This window comes from Mustela lutreola, chromosome 5 (assembly GCF_030435805.1).
Source record: "Mustela lutreola isolate mMusLut2 chromosome 5, mMusLut2.pri, whole genome shotgun sequence".
Taxonomy (NCBI): domain Eukaryota; kingdom Metazoa; phylum Chordata; class Mammalia; order Carnivora; family Mustelidae; genus Mustela; species Mustela lutreola.
In genome coordinates this window covers 43,419,926-43,439,535 of record NC_081294.1, presented here as the reverse complement: position 1 = coordinate 43,439,535, position 19,610 = coordinate 43,419,926, and the positions used below count along the sequence as shown (strand labels likewise).

Here is a 19,610-nt window from a genome sequence, read left to right as displayed (position 1 = left end):
CGAGTTGCAGGAGAGGGGAAGGACCCATGGCCGTTGCGCCCAGCTCTCTGTCTCCCAGGCACAGGCCAGCCTTGGTGGGAAGCTGGGACACAGGAACGAGCTGGGGTTGGGCCAAGACCAGCCTTGTCTGCCCTACCGCAGGCTGGGAAGGAGCTTGCGGAGGCGCAGTGGAGGAAAGGCCTCCAGTCAGGCCAGCTAGAGCCCAGCTGAGGAGAGGGGCCGCGCGAAGTAGGCCGCGGAGGAGGCCTTCCCGGTGGAAGCAGGGGCTTGAGAGAAATCGCTGCGTGCTCTGCTGTGTGCTCTAAGATTTCTTCTTAGCTCTCATCTCTCAGAGCAAGGGCAGGCAGCCTGAGCTCTGCTGTGTTGGGCACAGCGGCCCCTTTTTGGGTCACCTCCAGAGATACTGTCCTGGTCCCTGGGCACGGCGAGGCGTGACGATACTCCCATTAGCAGCCGTGACAGCAGTGACTCACGGAGTCCCACTGCCTCTCACACCACAGCCCGAAACTGGTCACACGGCGTTTTCTCATTCATTATCTCATTTGCTCTTCCCTGTTCCCACTTGGGTGAGAGCTGAGTTCTGCGCTAGGCCCTGTGGATCCGACGGGGGGAGAGGATGCGGGGCCCCGACCGGCTCCAGGCAAGCACAGAGTTGAGGGGAGACCAGCTGCCCGCAGTCCAGTGCAGAGGACAGACAGACGGAGGTGCCTCCGCCCTCGCTGCCTTCTGCCCTAAGGCTAGATGACCGCATGACCAGAAGCGGGGTGGGGAGTAGGTGGGTCCTTCCGCCGGTTGTAGGGAAGAGGCCTGGCTCCCAGGCAGTGGGATCGGTGGGGGCCAAAGCTCAGAAGGGTCAAAGTTCCCAAGGCCAGGGTAGAGTGGAAGGGGTCACGATGAGGGTGAGGAAAGACGGGAAGTGGGACGGAAAAACAGGCCAGAGCATGGCTACAAAGAGCAGGCTGAGAAGTTCGAGCTTGTCCCCGTAGATAATGGGGACTTTTCTGTATGAGGAAGGAAGGAACGTTTTTACAACAGGAAGGAACAGGCTCGAGTCATGTTTGGGGACGGTACCTGGGGGAAGGCTAAGGACAGGTCCACGGAGGCCCACTCTTAGCAACAAAACAGGGCTGGTAAGGGTGACGGCCCCTGAGCACAGGTGTGAGCACAAAAGGTGTGAGGAGTGCGCTAAGTCCTAAGTCAGGTGTGAGCACAACAGGTGTGAGGAGTGCACAGTAACACACAGGTGACCACAGGAGGTGGGCACCATCACCCTCATCACCCCTAATTTACCACAGAGGAGGGAATGGAGACCCACAGATTCCTGCGCTTGCCTCAGGACACAGCTAGTGTGAGGCTGACCCAGGCCTCCAGCTGAGGCTGTTCCGACCTCCCGAGAACACTCAGCTTCTCACCGTAACTTCTCGCAGGTAAATTCACCTGCATCGAGGCCCGGTTCCACCTGGAGCGACAGATGGGCTACTACCTGATCCAGATGTACATTCCCAGCCTGCTCATCGTCATCCTCTCGTGGATCTCCTTCTGGATCAACATGGATGCCGCCCCAGCCCGCGTGGGCCTGGGCATCACCACCGTGCTCACCATGACCACCCAGAGCTCTGGCTCCCGAGCATCCCTGCCCAAGGTAAGTCCTACTGCCCAGAGCACAAAACACCTGGACAGAGAAGGACTCCCATCTCTCTACCCTGCCTGAGATGAAGGGAGCACGAGGAATTAGTCACTGTTTCTTCACCGGCCGTCCTTGGCAGGATCCAGCATTCTGGGGCATCAGAGCTCTCCTCCAGACTGGACCCTGTGTTGCGCACAGTTTCCAAACCCCACGGTTTGCTCTGTTCTCTACCAGCACTCCACACGCATCCTGCTCATGTGTCATTCACACTCAACTCCACCTCCTCCTCCATTCACTTTTAGTGCTAAACACAACCTCCTGCTCCTTGCACCGTTGACAGTCGATGTTTTGTGGTGGAGGGTCTCCAGGACCACCCCCACGTTCAGAGATTTGATACGACTCACAGGACTCAGCATAGCATTGTTCTCACCGCTAAGATTTCTTTTTTTTTTTTTTAAGATTTTATTTATTTGACAGAGAGAGATCACAAGTGGGCAGAGAGGCAGGCAGAGAGAGAGAGAGAGAGGAGGAAGCAGGCTCCCTGCAGAGCAGAGAGCCCGATGCGGGACTCGATCCCAGGACCCTGAGATCATGACCTGAGCTGAAGGCAGAGCCTTAACCCACTGAGCCACCCAGGTGCCCCACAGCTAAGATATTTTTATAGCGTTGCGTTAAGGACACACAGCTCGGGGACATCTGGGGGCCCCCGTTGGTGGAGCATGGGACTCTTGATTTCACCCAGGGCAAGATTTCAGGATCTTGGGGTGGAGCCCCACATTGGGCTACCGGCTCAGCGTGGGTCTGCTTCCCCCTCTCCCTCTGCTCCTTGCTCCACTCTCTCTCTCTCTTTCTCTCTAAGATGAATAAAGAAATCCTTGAAAAAAATAATAAAAATCTCTAAAAAAATTAAAAAATAAAAAAAAATTTTTTAAAAGAATACACAGCTAGGTGATAAAGGAAAAAGACACAGGCAGGGTCTGGAGGAAGCCATCTGCAGCCTTCCTTGTTTTCTACCCCCAGCCCCCCAGGGCAGGACCACACAGAGCGCATTCCTACCCTAACAATAAAAAGGCAGTCATACGTGTGGGATGTTTCTGGCCAGGGAGATAGAGACATTGTTTTGAGGTTCATTTAAGATTCAGTATGGATGATTTTTACTGGGCGCTGGCCACACAGGCCCCTTCCACCTGGCCCACACCAAAACTCCAGACTCCCAGGAGGAAAGCAAACACTTGGCACAGTCCCTGTTGTTTGTATGGGCGGTCTAGGCACAGTGAGGCATCCTTATCGCTTAGGGAAAGCGGGAACATTCCCAAAATCCAGGTTCCCTTCTCTCAATCAAGGGCCAGGCTCGCAAGCAGCTCCTTTGCAAGATAGCAGCCTCGTCCCAAATGTCGTGTGTGAACCCTTTTCTTCCCACACCTCGATCATCTTTCACATTTCTAACGTTCAACACCAGGTTCTGCTCCTTTCACTATTCTCTCTTGAACCGTACTCTGCTCCATTCACTACTAACACCAGACACAGCATTTCACTCCATTCACTATTAAAGCCAGATAGATACACATTCTGCTCCATTCACTCTGTGCTAGACACAACATTTCTGCCCCATTCTTCAAACACCAGACTCAGCATTCCACTTCAGTCATTACCGACACCAGACACTAATTCTCCGCCAGTCGCCCTTGCCATAAATGCGACGTTCTGTTCCTTTCGCTGTTAACACCAGACCTCGCATTCTGCTTAATTCACTTTTAACACCAGACACGATGTTCTGCTTCATTTACTATTAATGCCAGACACCCCCTACTCCTCCATTCACCTATACGTGAGGTACAACATTCTGCTGCCTTCACTGTGAATGCTTGATGCCTCATTCTGCTCTACTCTCTTTTAATTCTAGGCCCCGCATTCTACTACGCTCACCACTACCGTCTGAGCCCCATTCTGCTTTCATCACTCACCAACAGACACAACATTCAGCCTACTGTTAACGCCAGACTCCATATTCGGCTCCCTTGAGCCTTATGCTAAATCCCACATTCTGTACCATTTCCAATTAAGGCCTCATTCAACATTCTGCTTTGATATAGGAAAGTTGGAAGAATATACAATGATCACTCTAACATCCTTCACCTGGATTCCAACTGTTAATCATCTTGCCACATTCACTTTAGTTCTATATAAAGATAAGTAGGTGGGTAGGTAGATGGGTAGCTAAGTAGGTAGGTAGTAGATAGACACAATTTTTGTTGAATCATTTGATGGTTACAGACATCATGATAAGCCATCTCTAAAGAAGGAAGAAGGACCCCAATGATATTTATCCAAATAAATTAACATTCAATAATAATTATATTTACATCAATTCTATTTATTTATTATATATCAATTTTATATCAATAATTATTGAAGTAGAAGTAATTCCATAATATCATCTAATACAAAAACTTCATGTTTTCCCAATGTCAAAAAACATCATCAGTAAATATGGCAAGGGATCCAATCAAGGATCCAATCAAGATTCATACTATATATGGCTACTCTTTTATTTTCAAAACTTTTTTAAAGATTTTATTTATTTTGGGCGCCTGAGTGGCTCAGTGGGTTGGGCCGCTGCCTTCGGCTCGGGTCATGATCTCAGGGTCCTGGGATCGAGTCCCACATCGGGCTCTCTGCTCAGCGGGGGGCCTGCTTCCCTTCCTCTCTCTCTGTGATCTCTTCCCTTCCTCTCTCCTACTGTGATCTCTCTCTGTCAAATAAATAAATAAACTCTTAAAAAAAAAAAAAGATTTTATTTATTTATTTGAGAGCACATGCACGCAAGCAGGGGGAGCTGCAGAGGGAGAGAGAGAGAGAGAGAGAGGCAGGCTCCCCACTGAGCAGAGAGTCCCATGCAGGGCTCCATCCCTAGACCCTGGGATCATGACCTAAGCAAAAGTCAGCCACTTAACCAACTGAGCCACCCAGGCATCCCTGTATATGGTTACTCTTTTAATCTAGAAGAGTCTCTCCACTGTTTTTTATTTTCATGATATTTCACATTCCATTAGCTTTTAATGTGAGAGATGACATTCGGTTTCATCTGCCATCAACACTCGACACCACTCTCTCCTCTATTCACTCTTACACAAAACTCAATAATCTGCCTTTTGCACTATGAACACTAGACTTTGCATTCTGCTGGATTCACTATAAATGCTTGAGACCAAATTCTACCTACTGTTATCACCTGACAACACATCCTGCTCTGTGCAATTTTAACAGCAGATGTACCTGCTTCCTTTTCCTGATGTTAGAGTCAACAACCTCCTCCACTGTCTACTAAGAGTTGGTGTCACATTCTCTTTCGCTTACGACTGATGCCAGACAACACTCTGCTCCACTCATGGGTAACGCCAGACTCAGTATTTGGCTCCATATGCTACTAATATTCAATCTCACATTCTTCTCCATTCACTTTTTTTAAAGTATAAAATTCAGTAGCAGGTAATAATATTTGCAAAGTTGCACACACTCACCACTGTCTAATTCCAGGACATTTTCATCACCCCGAAAAGAAAGCCCCATAACTCATCAACAGTCATTCCACATTCCCTACTCTGTCCAGCCTCTGGCAACTCCTACTCTACTTTTCACCTCCGTGAACTTGCTGCTTCTGCATAGCTCATATAAATGGAATCATATAATAGGCGCACTTTTGTTTAGCATAATGGTTTTAAGATTCACCTGTGGTATACACTATATCAATACTTCATTCCCATTTGTGGCTGATTAGTATTTCCATTGCATGGGTCTATCACAATTTGTTCATCTATTCACCAGTTGAGGGACATTGGGGTTATTTCCACTTTTTGGCTATTTTAAATAACACTGCTATGAACATCTCTGTACAAGTTTTTGTGTGCACATATGCTTTCAACTCTCATAGGTATTTACCAAAGAGTGAAATTGTTGGGTCATATGGTAACTATATGCTTAACTTTGTGAGGAACTGACAAACTGTTTTCCATCACTTCATAATCTCACTGGGGTTCCAATTTTTCCACTTCCTCACCAACGCTGCTTCTCATCTGATGTCTTTTTGATTATAAACATCTTAGTGGATGTGAAGTAGTATCTATCTCACTGTGGTTTGGGTTTGTATTTTCCTAGTGATTGGTAGTGTTGAGCATTCTTTTCATGTGCTTATTAGCCATTTCTGTGACTTTTTTGGAGAAATGTGCCTTCAAATTTTTTGCCCAATTTATAATAAAAGTATTTCTCTTTTTATTGGTGAGTTGTAATAGTTCTTTGTGCATTGTGGATTTTAATCCCTTATCAAAGATAAGATTTACAAATATTTCCTCCCATTTTGTGGGCTATCTTGATTGATAGTGTCCTTTAATACACAAAAGTTTTTAATTTTGATGAAGTAAAATTTATCTATTTTTTCTTTTGTTGCTCGGCCTTTGGTATCATAGTTATAAAACTAATGCTTAATCCAAAGTCACAAAAAAGTATACCTATATTCTTTTCTAAGAGTTTTGTGGTTTAGCCCTAAACCTGGGCTTTGACCCATTTTGCATTTCGCATACCGTATAAGGGAAGGATAGCATTCTTTTGCATGTGGATGCTGTTAAGGCAGCACCACTGGTTGAGAGGACCACCCTTCTCCAGCATTGAAATTACAACCTTGTCAAAAATCAATTGGCCACAAACGTATGGGATTATTTCTAGACTCTCAGTTCTGTTCCACTGATCTACACATTTACTCTTATGTCGGTACCACACTCTTGATTACTGTTGCTTTGAAGTAAGTTTTAAAATTGGAAAGTATGAGTCCTCCAACTTTGTTCTTTTTAAAGATTGATTGGGCTATTCTGGGTCCCTGGCATTTCTATTCGAACCTGAATATGAATTTAAAGTTTCGTTTGTCAATTTCTGCAACAACAATAAAAAAGGAAGTTAGAGTGAAAATGCACTGAGTCTGAGTCTGTTAATGAGTTTGGAGAGTGTCACCATATTAATGATATCAAGTCTTCCATTCCATAAACACATGATGTCTTCTCATTTACATAAGCCATCCCTCTGCCTTCTTGACTGCTTGGTTTATTTTTTTTTTTCTTCCAAGATTTTATTTAAATTCAAGTTAGTTAACATATAGTGTAGTATTGGTTTCAGGAGTAGAAGTTAGTGTTTCATCACTTAACTGTAACAGCCATTGCTCATTGAAACGCCCTCCTTAATGCCCAACATCCATTTAACCCATTCCCCTCACCCACCTCCTGCCAGCAACTGTCAGTCTATTCTTTATAGTTTAGAGTCTCTTATGGTTTGCCTCTCTATCTTTTTATTTTATGTTTCCCTCTCTTCCTCTATGTTCCTCTGTTTTCTTAAATTCCACATATGAGTGAAATCATATGGTACTTGTCTTTCTCTGACTTATTTTGCTTAGCATAATACCCTCTAGTTCCATCCACATCATTACCAATGGCAAGATTTCATTCTTTTTGATGGCTGAGTAATATTCCTGTGTGTGTGTGTGTGTGTGTGTGTGTGTGTGTGTGTGTGTACCACATATTCTTTATCCATTCATCAGTTGGTGGACATTTGGGCTCTTTCCATAGTTTGGCCATTATTGATAGTGCTGATAAAAATATTAGGGTGCAGGTGCCCCTTTGAATCATTATTTTTGTATCTTTAGGATAAATACCCAGTAGTACGATTGCTGGGTCATAAGGTAGCTCTATTTTCAACTTTCTGAGGAATCTCCCTGCTGTTTTCCAGAGTGGCTGTACCAGCTTTCATTCCCACCAACAGTGTAGGAGGGTTCCCCTTTCTCCACATACTTGCCAATATCTGTCATTTCCTGACTTGTTAATTTTAGCCTTTCTGACAGGAGTGAGGTGGTATCTTGTTGTGGTTTTGTGTTTCCCTGATGCCGAGTGATATGGAGCACTTTTTCATGTGTCTGTTGGCCATTTGTATTAGACTGCTTGGATTCTCAAAACTTCACTCCTCACAATCACACTACCATTCTATATGGCCACAGGCCCTCTCCTTAGGATTTAATAATCTCTACCCACCCCTCAGTTTTAAAATATATAATCAATCCAATGACAAATCAGTTGTCATTCTTATTGAGGATCCCTGGTACATGATGGGTTGCTTCTCTCTTTCAGCTTTTAAGATTCTCTCTTTGTCTTCTGACAGTCTGATTATGAAGTGTGTAGGTGTGGAGCTCTTTTGCATTGCTTGGAGTTCATGAACTTCTTAGGTGTGTACATTAGCGTCTTTCTTCAAATCTGGAAAAATTTTGGCCATTATTTCTTCAACTACCCTTTCTGCTTTTTTCTCTCCTCTCCTTCAGGCACACTCACTAAGCATATATTTGTGTACTTGATAGTTCCCCACAGGTCTCTGAGGCCCTGTTCATTTTTCTTCATTCTGTTCCTCTGACAAGATAATCTCAAGTTCACTGATTCTTCTTTAACTTCACAGATTCTTTCTTCTGTCTGCTCAAATATGCTATTTATCCTCTCTAGTGAACTCTTCAGTTATTTTTCAACTCCAAAATTTCTATTTTATTCTTTTTATCATTCCTTTCTTAGGTTCAGTTTGGTGAGACTTTGTTCTCATCATTTCCTTTGGTTGTTTATACAGGCAGGTCTCCTTTAATTCTTTAAAAACATTTAAAATAATTGATTTAAAGCCCTTATTAAGGAACACCTGGGTGGCTCAGTTGTTAAGCATCTGTCTTCAGCTCAGGACATGATCCCAGGGTCCTGGGATAGAGTCCCTCATGGGGTTCCTTGCTCAGCAGGGAGCCTGCTTCTCCCTCTGCCTGCTGTTCCCCCTGCTTTTGCTCTATATATCTCTCTCTGACAAATAACTAAAATCTTTAAAAAAAATCATGATAATAAAATAATTTAAAAAATAAAAATCCGAAAACAAAAAAATAAAGCCTTATCAAGTCCAACATCTGGGCCTCTTCAGGGGAAGCTTCTTTGGAATGCTTTTTTTTTTTTTCTTCTATATATGGGCCTGTCTTAGTGAATTTGGGCTGCTATAACCAAGTAACCAGAGGTCGGGTGGCTTATAAATAAAAGAAATCTATTTTTCACAGTTCTGGAGACTGGAAGTCTGAGATGAGGTGAAGCATAGTAGGGTTCTGGTGAGGACCCTCTTCCAGCTGCAAATTACCAACTTCTTCTTATATGCTTACAGGGTAGAAAGAGAGTTAGCCAGGTAGCTGGCCTCTTCTTATAAAGGTGCTAATTCCTTCAAGAGGGTTCCACTCTTAAAATCTAATTACATCCCAACTACCCCACCTCCAAATACCATCACACTGGAATTAGGATTTCAGCCAAGGAAGGGGGTGGCAGGGACACAAACACTTAATCCGTTGCAGGCCCATCCTTTATGTCATTGCATATCTTATAATTTTTGGTTGAAAATTACACGTTTTACATAATGTAATGTGGCATCTCTGGAAGTCAGATTCTCCCTCCTCAAGATTTGTTGTTGTTGTTTTTTTGTTTGTTTGTTTGTTTGTTTAATAACTCTTGTGAACTAATTCTGTAAGCTCTGTATCCTTTGTTTTGTGGAGTCACTAAAGTCTGCGCAGTTAGCTGGGTGGCTAGCTAAAATTGGACAGAAATTTGCTTAAATGCATGGAACCTAGAAATCTCTCAGTCTTTTCCTAGAGCTCTACAGATGTATTAGGACACACCTCCAACACTCAGCCAGGCAGTTTACAGTGTTGCCTCACCCCTCACTTGCAGCTTGCTCAATGTGTCAAGGTTAGCGGAGTTGAGAGCTAAGGGGCCTTCTCGGGCCTTTCCTGAGTAGCACCCAGGCCTAAGCACACACAGCAATTCTCAGAAATATGTCAGAGCTTCCTAAAGCTCCCTATGGACATCTCATTCCCCTAGATTTTAGTTTTAAGCTTTTTAATCAACCTATTATTTGTGTCAACTTTACCTAAGGCCTCAGGCTGACCTGATGTTCTAGAGTTGCCATTGACTGTTTTCAACAGATGCCCCTAGGGAAAAGGCTGCTCCACTGGCCCAGCTCCAAGGCAGGTGAAATAAAGACAGCCTTCCTTGAGAGTGAGGTCTTTCGGCGAACCACAAAACAGGCCAAATAATGACAGTTCTCTGGCAAAGGGGGTTTAAAGAAGCTCCACCTCTGTTCTGCCCCATCCACCAACTGCCTGGTTACTGGTCTTCAGTCTGTTTGCAGGCTGTTGGTTTTCTAGGCTAGCACAGAAGTGGGGACCAGAGAACGGAATTTGGCAAGTTAAAACACCACAAGGCCCCAACAGAAATGAAAACATATGTCCACACAAAAATCTGTGAACATCTAAGATGTTCACAGTAACATTATTCATAATAGCCAATGGTAGAAACAACCCAAACACCCATCAACTGATGACTAGGTCAACAAAAGGTAGTATATCCATACAATGAAATACTATTTGGCCATAAGAAAGAATGAAATATGGGGCACCTGGGTGGCTCAGTCACTTAAGCATCCAACTCTTGGTTTCTTTTTTTTTTTTTTTTAAGATTTTTATTTATTTGACAGACAGACCACAAGTAGGCAGAGAGTCAGGAAGAAAGAGAGAGGAGGAGGAGGCAGGCTCCCTGCTGAGCAGAGAGCCCGATGTGAGGCTCCATCCCAGGACCCTGGGATCATGACCTGAGCCGAAGGCAGAGGCTTTAACCACTGAGCCACCCAGGCACCCCCCAACTCTTGCTTTCAACTCAGATCATGATCACAGTGCCATGGGATCCTGCCCTGCAGCAGACTCCATGCTCAGCAAAGAGACTGCTTATGATTTTCTCCCTCTCCCTCTGCTCCTCTCCTGCTTGCATGCTTCCTCAATAAATAAATCTTCAAAAAAAAAAAAAAAAAGGAATGAAATACAGATATATACTGCAACATGAACGAATCTTGAACACATTATGCTAAGTGAAAGAAGCTAGTCATAAGAGGCCACATGGTATATGATTCCATTCACAGGAAATGCCCAGAATGGGGGATCTATAGAGTCAGAATGTAGACTAATGGCTGCTTGGGATGGTGGTGGGGGACAGAAATTGGGAGAATAGAGAAAAGAATAATGGCTAACAGTCATTTCTGGATTTCTTTTGGGGGTGATGAAAACGTTCCAAAATTGACTGTGATGATGGTTGCATATATCTTGAATGTATTAACGACTACTGAAATGCTTTAGCTTTGTGAATTGTATGGCATATGAATTTTATCTCAATGAAGCTAGGTTTTGTTTTCGTTTTTGTTTTTAATACCACAAAGTTTGATGCTCTTACTGGCATCCAGCTGACTTTTTTTTTTTTTTTAAGATTTTATTTGACAGACAGAGATTATTTATTTGACAGAGATTACAAGTAGGCAGAGAGGCAGGCAGAGGGAGAGGAGGAAGCAGGCTCCCTGCTGAGCAGAGAGCCCGATGTGGGACTCGATCCCAGGACCCTGGGATCATGACCTGAGCCAAAGGCAGAGACTTTAATCCACTGAGCCACCCAGGCACCCTCAGTTGACTTTTTAAGTAAATGCTTTCATGATTGCTGTTAGCCCTTGGTTAACAGAGCTTCTGACCATTTTTGCTGTTGTCCTCATTGTTCTTACAGCGAAGAGAGTTTTTAAAATCTTACGTTGCTACTTTTGTTAACATCCTCTGTTTACTTACAGTGTTAGGTACATCACTCCCTATCACCCTTAGACTAAGCACAACATTCTGTTTACTCAACGATGCCCCCTCTCCTTGCTACTCTTCTAAGTACCATATTCTTATTTTCTCCAGTGTTTTGTATAGTCTTCTTGGTGCATTTTTTTTGTTTTCCTCTGCACTTTCCTAATACCCCAGCTGAGGAATGAATAGCAGTGGGTGATGGGGAAGTTACTGAGGAGCAGAAATATTGAACTATTTCATTCTCCCCTGCCCTCACGCCCCTGCGCTCTTCCTCTCCCCCACTCCAGGTGTCCTATGTGAAAGCCATTGACATTTGGATGGCAGTGTGCCTGCTCTTCGTGTTCTCAGCCCTACTGGAGTATGCTGCTGTCAACTTTGTGTCTCGGCAGCACAAAGAGCTGCTCCGATTCAGGAGGAAGCGAAGACATCACAAGGTAGGCCTTTGGATCGCTACCCAGGGAGGGACAGCGGGGGGTAAACAGAAGAGATCCAGGCAGCCTTGTATTGTGATATTTGTTTCTGTGGACCGTCCTTCTCAGTGGGTAAGGCAGACATAAAATAGGGATGAAGTCCTAGAACTCCTAACTTCCTCTCCCACAAATAATGCCTTGTTGGGTCTGTAGGCAGGAACTCTTCCAACCATGACACTTATAGAAATGATCAGGTTATACCTGAAGACAGAACTGATGGAGCAAACACTGATGGGCTACCATAATAACTAGCTGTGACCTGGAAGCTTGGCAGGCTGAAAGGTGGTTATTGGTGTTTTCTGCAAGGCTGCATTATTTCCAAGGGTTTGGTTCCAGAAAGGAAGTACGTCACAAAAGGTAAGATCTTTGGGTAGAATGCCCAGAGCCAGGCCTTTGCTTCCCACTTCCAAGAGAAGAGCATCATGCAAGATGCTCCTGCAGAGTGAATTCTCTCGCTTTATGAGGGTGTGAATAAAGAACTACTTGGCCAACCATCTATACGAAGTCACCAACATCTGTTAACTCAGAGGCTGTGCTCCAACCAGCAAAGGCCACTGGGGAGAGTGCCATCTGTGGGAACAAACTGGTTGCACACCTAGGTCTGTAAATATTTCCCCCAAAGACTTCTCCCCTGGAGATCAGAGAATTTGCTTTTCTTTCCAACCTCATCTCCACACCACTTTCTCCTTTGCTCTCTGAGCACCAACCACCCTAGTTTTTTCTCCTTTTCCTCAAACATACACACAGGACTTCAGATGTCTTGTTCTCTCCTGGAATGCCTTCCCAGTGAAATTTGTTTAGTGTTAACCAACCACTCATTTTCTGATTCTCAGCTGAGGCATCTTCCCTGATACCTGGGTGGAGGGAGAGGTCCTGTAGTGAGGTTCTCATGCACAGCTGTCAAGTATGGCCATGCAGACTGTATCCTACACAGGCCCCCTTGCCAGTGAGGCACTCTTCTCTAAGTCCTGCCTCGGCACGGACTGTATCAGCCAGAGGACAGGATTCCAATTCCTATGTCTAGAAAGGAGGGATGCCATTTTTCTAATCTGCCCAAGGATGCTGTATGAGCTAGCAAAGGTCATGCTCTACTAAAGCTTAGCTTCCTTCCTTCTGAACATTCATTTTGATTTGTAATTGTACATTCATGATGTAGCTGTTTGGTACTTATCTCTCCCACTGAATTATGAACTCCACACAGGTGGAGACCATGCCTACTTTTGCTTGGTGCTGTCTCTGGTGCCTAACAGAATGCCTGACACATAGTGAATATGCTCTAGGAACCCAGAGGAACCCTTCCGGTCAGAAAGCCTGCACAGGAGTTTTTCCAGCAACAGATTAGGGCAAACAAGAACCCATATATTATGACCTGTCAGGCCATACCTCATACCTGCCACACACCATGTCCTACAAGCTTTAGATCATCCTACTTCCACCAGCCCCCTACCCCAGCTACCAAGTACTATGTCAATGGACCCTGTTTCTTTATCACTGGTTAGTATGTGACTTCAAGCTCTCCTTTTTCTGGGCCCAGTTTCTCCATCTGTAAAGTGGACTAAATTGGCACCCTGGGGGACTGTGGTAAGGATTAAATCAGATTACAAAGTAGCTTTAAGTTTTGTTCCTGCCACAGAAGTGCCAAGGAACCAAATGATTACACATGCACAGATTTCCATCAGTGAGTTTCTTAAACATCAGCAATCTGGTTCAATTATCTTCTAACAGTTTACCATAGGCAGGAGGCAGACATTTCAAGACAGAAGATGTCCATGGGAGTTCAGGTATAACCATCCTTCTAAATCTGCATTGAAAAAGAAAACTATCTCAGGCACAGCAAGCCAGACAGGATTTCTCAAAAGACTTCTAGTTTTAGTCCTCACTGCCCATTGGATACTTGGCCTCTGACTATTAAAATAATCTAAGCAAGGAACTGACCACACATAACAATCTTGGGAATTCATTATTTTGCCTTTTCCCACCGGCTAGCTGCTTTTTTGCATTTTCCTCTATGAAAAGAGGGTTAATACATTTGTTGAAGAGACACTTCCTTAGGGAGACTATGTCCATGATATTTGACTAGCATCAGGACACTAGATTGTGCACTGCACAACTCGAGGGGGCACTATTTTCAGAGACTAAAATGTAAATGGAGCCCTTGCAGACACAGAGTATGGTGGGCCTACTGTACCTCCGAAGGCTGCCTCCACCATCACCAGCTCCCTACCAGTTTATACACCAGCAGAAAACTAAACCTTCTCCAGGTGAAATGTAAATAAAGCCCTATGGGATTTGATCAGATATCCCTGCTCAGTTCCCACCTGGCTCTCTCATAGCATGTTAGAGCCCTATACAGGGAATCCTGTCCTCTCTTCCCATGCCAATGACAACAGCAAGGAGGAGCAAGTTACTAGGATCACAGAGGTGCTGGTGGCAAAAGCAATGGAGGTGCTCAAGGTCCCATGGCTACCACTGACCATACACCATCAGCTGCTTACCTCTTCATCAGTGTTTCTGTCCTGAAGCAGATAAAAATAACCCTGCTGCTTATCAGATCAAAAATAAGAGCTGAGACTTACTCCAGGCAGAGGTCAAAAACCAGTAGCCAGAGATGAAATTCAGCATGCAACTGTCTTTTTTAATTTCACTAGCAGTGTCTTAGAAATCTAGAATAAGGTACAAGCATTTAAAAAAAATCACACTTTTATCTTCAAATAGTCACAGCTCTCTGGTCCCATTGGATTCCCATCCTGCCTAATCCTGGGGCACTGGAAGAGCCTTTAGATAGGGGAAGCATTCTCTGAGTCCCTTCTGACTAGAGATTTCTTCATCCCTGGCTCATTTCTTCACTCACATTTCTCCTGCGTGGCCCCTTATGTGCAGTTGAATCAGTGTGACCTTGTTCCTAAGAGCTCTGATAATGGCTCAAATGTCAGAAACTACAAGGATACAGGATGGGGTTCACCATAAAGCAGTGCTTCCTTTGGAGTAAACCCCTCTGCATGTGTCTTGTACAGCAGCAGCGTATAAGCTTGGGCTGCAGAACCTCCCTTCAGCAGGAAGTTTGCAGAGGGGGTTTTCAGACCCAGATGGTGAGTGAAAAGGAGCTACCTCCATGCCTGAGCTTCTCAGAGCCTGTGATCTTGGCTGGGCTCCTCAAATCCCACCATCCTCCCATGTTACCTCATTTGTTGGGCACAAAGCATCTGGTCCTCAAATTCCCTGGCCGGCCTCATTAGTCAGATTATTAGGAAATCTGCGAGCCATACTGGGCAGGCACACTCCCAACCTCCCTGGGTTCTAGAGGAGACGACCAGATTGCCCCCTGCTCCATCCCCAAGCTTTCATTTCCTGCCATCTGCTGGGGAGAACAGGAATAGCATGCCTCTCTCCCATCATTTCTCAGGAATTTCCTTTCTCCAGGCTACCCTGTGAAACTGATGATCATCTAACCAGTTGGGGCCTCCAGGCCACACCTCCACCCCTTCTACTCCCATGTTTGATTGATGAGAAAGGCAGAGAATAATTTGCCCAAAGCTGTATATAAAATTAATTTGGTGCTTCCCTTGCATAACTAGAGCCTGGTAAGAAAACATTTTCAAGCACCCCATCCTGCAGCAAGGACAGATTTATACTGGTAAGCAAGAGTGTTGGACCCAGACCCCCTCCCAGGCACAGGGTCCAGTAATTTGAACAGTTGCCTCCAACTCCTTTCCTTGGTCCTGGCGCAAACCCTCTACTGTTGTCCTACTCACAGACAAATTATTTATTGAAATGTATTTGCCAAGCACATGTTCTTTCCCCCTTTCTGCAATGAGGTTGTTGGACCAGATTCAACAATTTGCCAATGATTTCTTTTTTTTTTTTTTTAAGATTTTATTTATTTATTTGACAGAGAGAGATCACAAGCAGGCAGGGAGGCAGGCAGAGAGAGAGAGGAGGAAGCAGGCTCCCTGCTGAGCAGAGAGCCCGATGCCATGACCCAAGCCTAAAGCAGAGGCTTTAACCCGCCAACCAGGCGCCCCTTGCACCTTGATTTCTTGAGCGTTTTTCACGTCTCAAATCCTCCTGGTACCAGGAAATAACCCCATTTAAAAAAAAAAAAAAAAAAAGAATAAAAGAAAAAGGAAGCTAGGAGTAGTGAAGATATACTGGTAAACATTTACTTATTCAGTAACTATTTTCTGAGCTTTGAGCTTATGTCCAGAAACCCTGTTCATATGTTCAGTGTTGAGAGTGCAATGAACATGAGTAAGACTGTGCCTTCATGGAGCTTAGCGCCTAGTGGGAGAAACAGACATTAATCTGAAACCCATGTGGGGAGCCTAGGTGGCTCAGCCGGTTAAGAGTCTGACTCTTGACTTCAGCTCAGGTCATGATCTCAGGGTCCTGAGATCGAGCCCCATACCAGGCCCTGAACTGGGCCTAGAACCTGCTTAAGATTCTCTCTCTTCCTCTCCCTCTGCCCTTCCCCCACCCTGCTCTCTAAAAAATAAAAAGGTTTGCATGAAGTAAAGATTAAAATATATTTTAAAAGAAACATAATGTGATAAGAGCTTTAAAACGACAACAGAGAAGGAGGCACAGGGAGCTCATGGAGCACACAGCAGGGGCACCTTGTCTACCCTGACCCTCGGGGATGGCTTCTGAATCAGACGTTAGTTAAGTGAAAGAGAAGGCGCTGGAAGCAGAGGTTCGGAGTCTATCCAGGAAGAGAGAACAATTTGAGCAGAACCTGCAGTTAAAACAGAAGGAGCATGACACTTCTGAATATATGTAAATATTTGGGGGCGCCTGGTGCATACAATGCCAGAGAGAGAATGGCACAGCTGAAGCTGGAGAGGCAGGCAGAGTTCCGGTCATCCAGGGCCTCATTCACCACGTAAGGATGTTAACTATCCTGCAGCCAGCAGCAGCCCGTTAGAGAGTCCAAGCAAAAAATGACCAATTGGGTGTGTGTTGTGACAACTCAGCTGGGTCGAGGGGGTCGGCCCAGAGGCGGTAGGAAGACTGGGCTGGACGTTGTCACCACAAGGCCATGGGGTGACCCAAGCAAGGGTGACAGGAGCAGAGCTAGCAAGGGGCTCCTACGCAATATCACCTGCTCTCGGTCAGCCCTGCCCGACACAGGAACAGGCGGGAGACAGGTGGGAGGACCATGTGAGCTGCTCCAAATGCCCCAGAGCCACACATGCCTCCACAGCTCAGCGGAGGCCCTCGGTGCCACTGTAGGGCTCACATGGGAAGATCACAAAGCTAGACGTGATGAGAGCGGACAATGTCTCTGTCTCGGACTCTGTCTCCACGAGTCAGATCAGAAGATCACCAAGAAGTGGGAAAGGGAGAAATTAGAAGAATACAGGCAGCAGGCCTGTTGGTGGTGAGCATAAGGCAGGGACAGAGAAGTAAACAAGGGGTGACTGGCAAAGTGCAACCGACTGGCAGGTATGCCAAGCATAAGGTAAGGGGAAGGGCAGAAGCCTGTCAAGTAAGTTGGAGCCATATGATCAAGGGCTTGGAATGAGCTCTATCTGAGGTTACAAGTACCAGGGCTGTGGGAACGTGGAGGGACAAAGCAGCTTTAGCTTCCCTGCAGCGTGTGAAGCAGAGCTGAGGCCCACAGCGTTTGCTCTCTCCGGGGCCGTTTGCCACCACCCCCAACCCATGCCCGAGAACACACCCCCTGGGGAATGGGGTGGGGGAAGAGGGCGAGGAGGCAACAGAGGCAAAGCAGGGGATCTCTCCAAATTGTCCCCGTCGTTTCTAACAAAACAGCATTCAGAACGTCTGCTCATCTGTAACTGCGGATGGTCAGAAGAACGTCTTGATGTACTGGGGTGAATCTTTCCCCACTTATAGGAAAATACGAAGTAAAAAAAACCCGGAGACTCAAATAGAGAAGGGACTTGCCTCAGGCCACAAGGCCAGGAAGTGACGGAGCCGAACTTGAACACAGGTCTGCAGACTCTCGGCCCCACTCCTATCCCCTGGTTTGCATCTGTGTCCACGTGCAAGTGGCGCCCCTCTCTAAGGCATCACTCCCCAGCCAGCCTAAGAGCCTTCAGAAACCTGGAATGGTAGCGGCAAGGCGGCAGGGAGAACCAGATGGGCCTGGCCTGGCCCCCAGGGGAGTGCCTTGCAGGGAGGGTGCCCAGCCCTTGTCTTATTTTAAGTAGAGCCCCATGCTGAATCTGTTCCAGGAGGATGAGGCCGGAGAGGGCCGCTTCAACTTCTCTGCCTACGGGATGGGCCCAGCCTGTCTGCAGGCCAAAGACGGCATCTCTGTCAAAGGCGCCAACAACAACAACACCACCAACCCTCCTCCGGCACCATCTAAGTCCCCGGAGGAGATGCGAAAACTCTTCATCCAGAGGGCCAAGAAGATCGACAAAATATCCCGCATTGCCTTCCCCATGGCCTTCCTCATCTTCAACATGTTCTACTGGATCATCTACAAGATTGTCCGCAGGGAGGATGTCCACAACCAGTGACGGGTCTGGGATGGAGGGGCGGGGGGGAGGCTGGGAGAGGGCCGAGTGGGAACAGCACAGGAATCTGAGAGCCTAGGGAAGAGGAGGAGAAGAGAGGGCGGGGGCGCACATACACAACTCCCTCTCTCTCTGCGCTCCGTGCAATAGCAAAATGCAGTGATGCATGAATCTTAGAATGTGGCACTATCTATTTAACCGCGGGTGGGCTGCTGGGGGGGGGGGGCTTTTCTAATATAGGAGCTGAGGGGTCGGGAGGAAGGGGAGGGCTAGGGGCGGGGGGTTGGGAGTCAGGGAATAACAGCTTTCAAAAATTTGAATCCATGGGCTGGGCAGTTTTCCTATTTGGAAGGAGTGCAGTCTGCCCCAGAGCAGAAGGAAAGCAATGTAATATATGATATATATTCATGCTTAATATTAATGCAACAACCACAAGAACAAAAGATTTGTTTCTAAAACTATCAGCCTAGTAACTGCTTAAATTTTTAAAGTCACAGACGTGATGGACAATTTTTCCCAGAGTGGAAACAGTCACAAATAAGCTTGCTCTGGTGTGTGTCCTATATCACAGCCCTCCAAATGCCATGCCTGTCTTCAAACCGGCCCGAGGACACATGCCAAAAAGCCATCCCACCTCTGCTTCAAGAGGGTAATGCGGCCTGGCCATGGGTGGTGGAAATAAGAGAGGGAATGACTAAGGAGATGGGACATCTCAGAGGCCCAAGGATTGATAATCAAGACAACTCCACCTCAATCCTCAGGTCTCAAGTCTAAGGACCACACCGGCCCCTCTCTGAGCCCTCTCGCTTCTGTGCTTCGACACCTCCCCCCTTACCTTCCACTGCCACCCAGAAATGGCCGCCATGGTTTTCCCATTATATTGCCAATATGCAATCTTTTTTATGGTTTAAAAAAAAAAAAAAGTAATAATCTCAAGAAGTAATATGCAGATAGACTGAGTATAAACAGATGCACTTTTTTCAAATGTCTATTTTTTTGGAGAGTGTCTTTGGAATTGCAAGTAGGTATATATTTGGGAAGGTGAGGTCAGCGGGATGAAGTAGATTTATTATATAGCGGTTCGACGGAGGAAGTTTTAAGAGGTAAAAGGGTAGTAATGAGGCTGCTGCAGATCAGATGCATATTGGTAGAAGGAGATAGTGATGTTCAGAAAGTCTGTTCATTATATTTTGACATTTCATATGCCACAAATAATGTGGAAAGCATGGGGGGGATGACCCCATGATATTTTTATAAGTCTTTGTTTGTTTTCCTTTTTGGTGCTTTGCTTAGCTTTAACAGTTAGGGAAGTTAGACAAGTATTTCTT

At 45.7% G+C, this 19,610-nt stretch overlaps 1 protein-coding gene across 1 annotated transcript in view; it reads left to right on the top strand.

The window, feature by feature from the left end:
- Window positions 1-18,481, top strand: part of GLRA1 (glycine receptor alpha 1) — a 52,035-nt gene extending 33,554 nt beyond the window's left edge. Inside the window, exons 7-9 of the mRNA XM_059173345.1 lie at window positions 1,428-1,642; window positions 11,615-11,761; window positions 17,995-18,481. Of these exons, the coding sequence (XP_059029328.1) occupies window positions 1,428-1,642; window positions 11,615-11,761; window positions 17,995-18,285 (653 nt within the window). The 3' untranslated portion in view covers window positions 18,286-18,481. The remainder of the gene's footprint in view (window positions 1-1,427; window positions 1,643-11,614; window positions 11,762-17,994) is intronic.
- The last annotated feature ends 1,129 nt before the right edge of the window (window positions 18,482-19,610 follow it).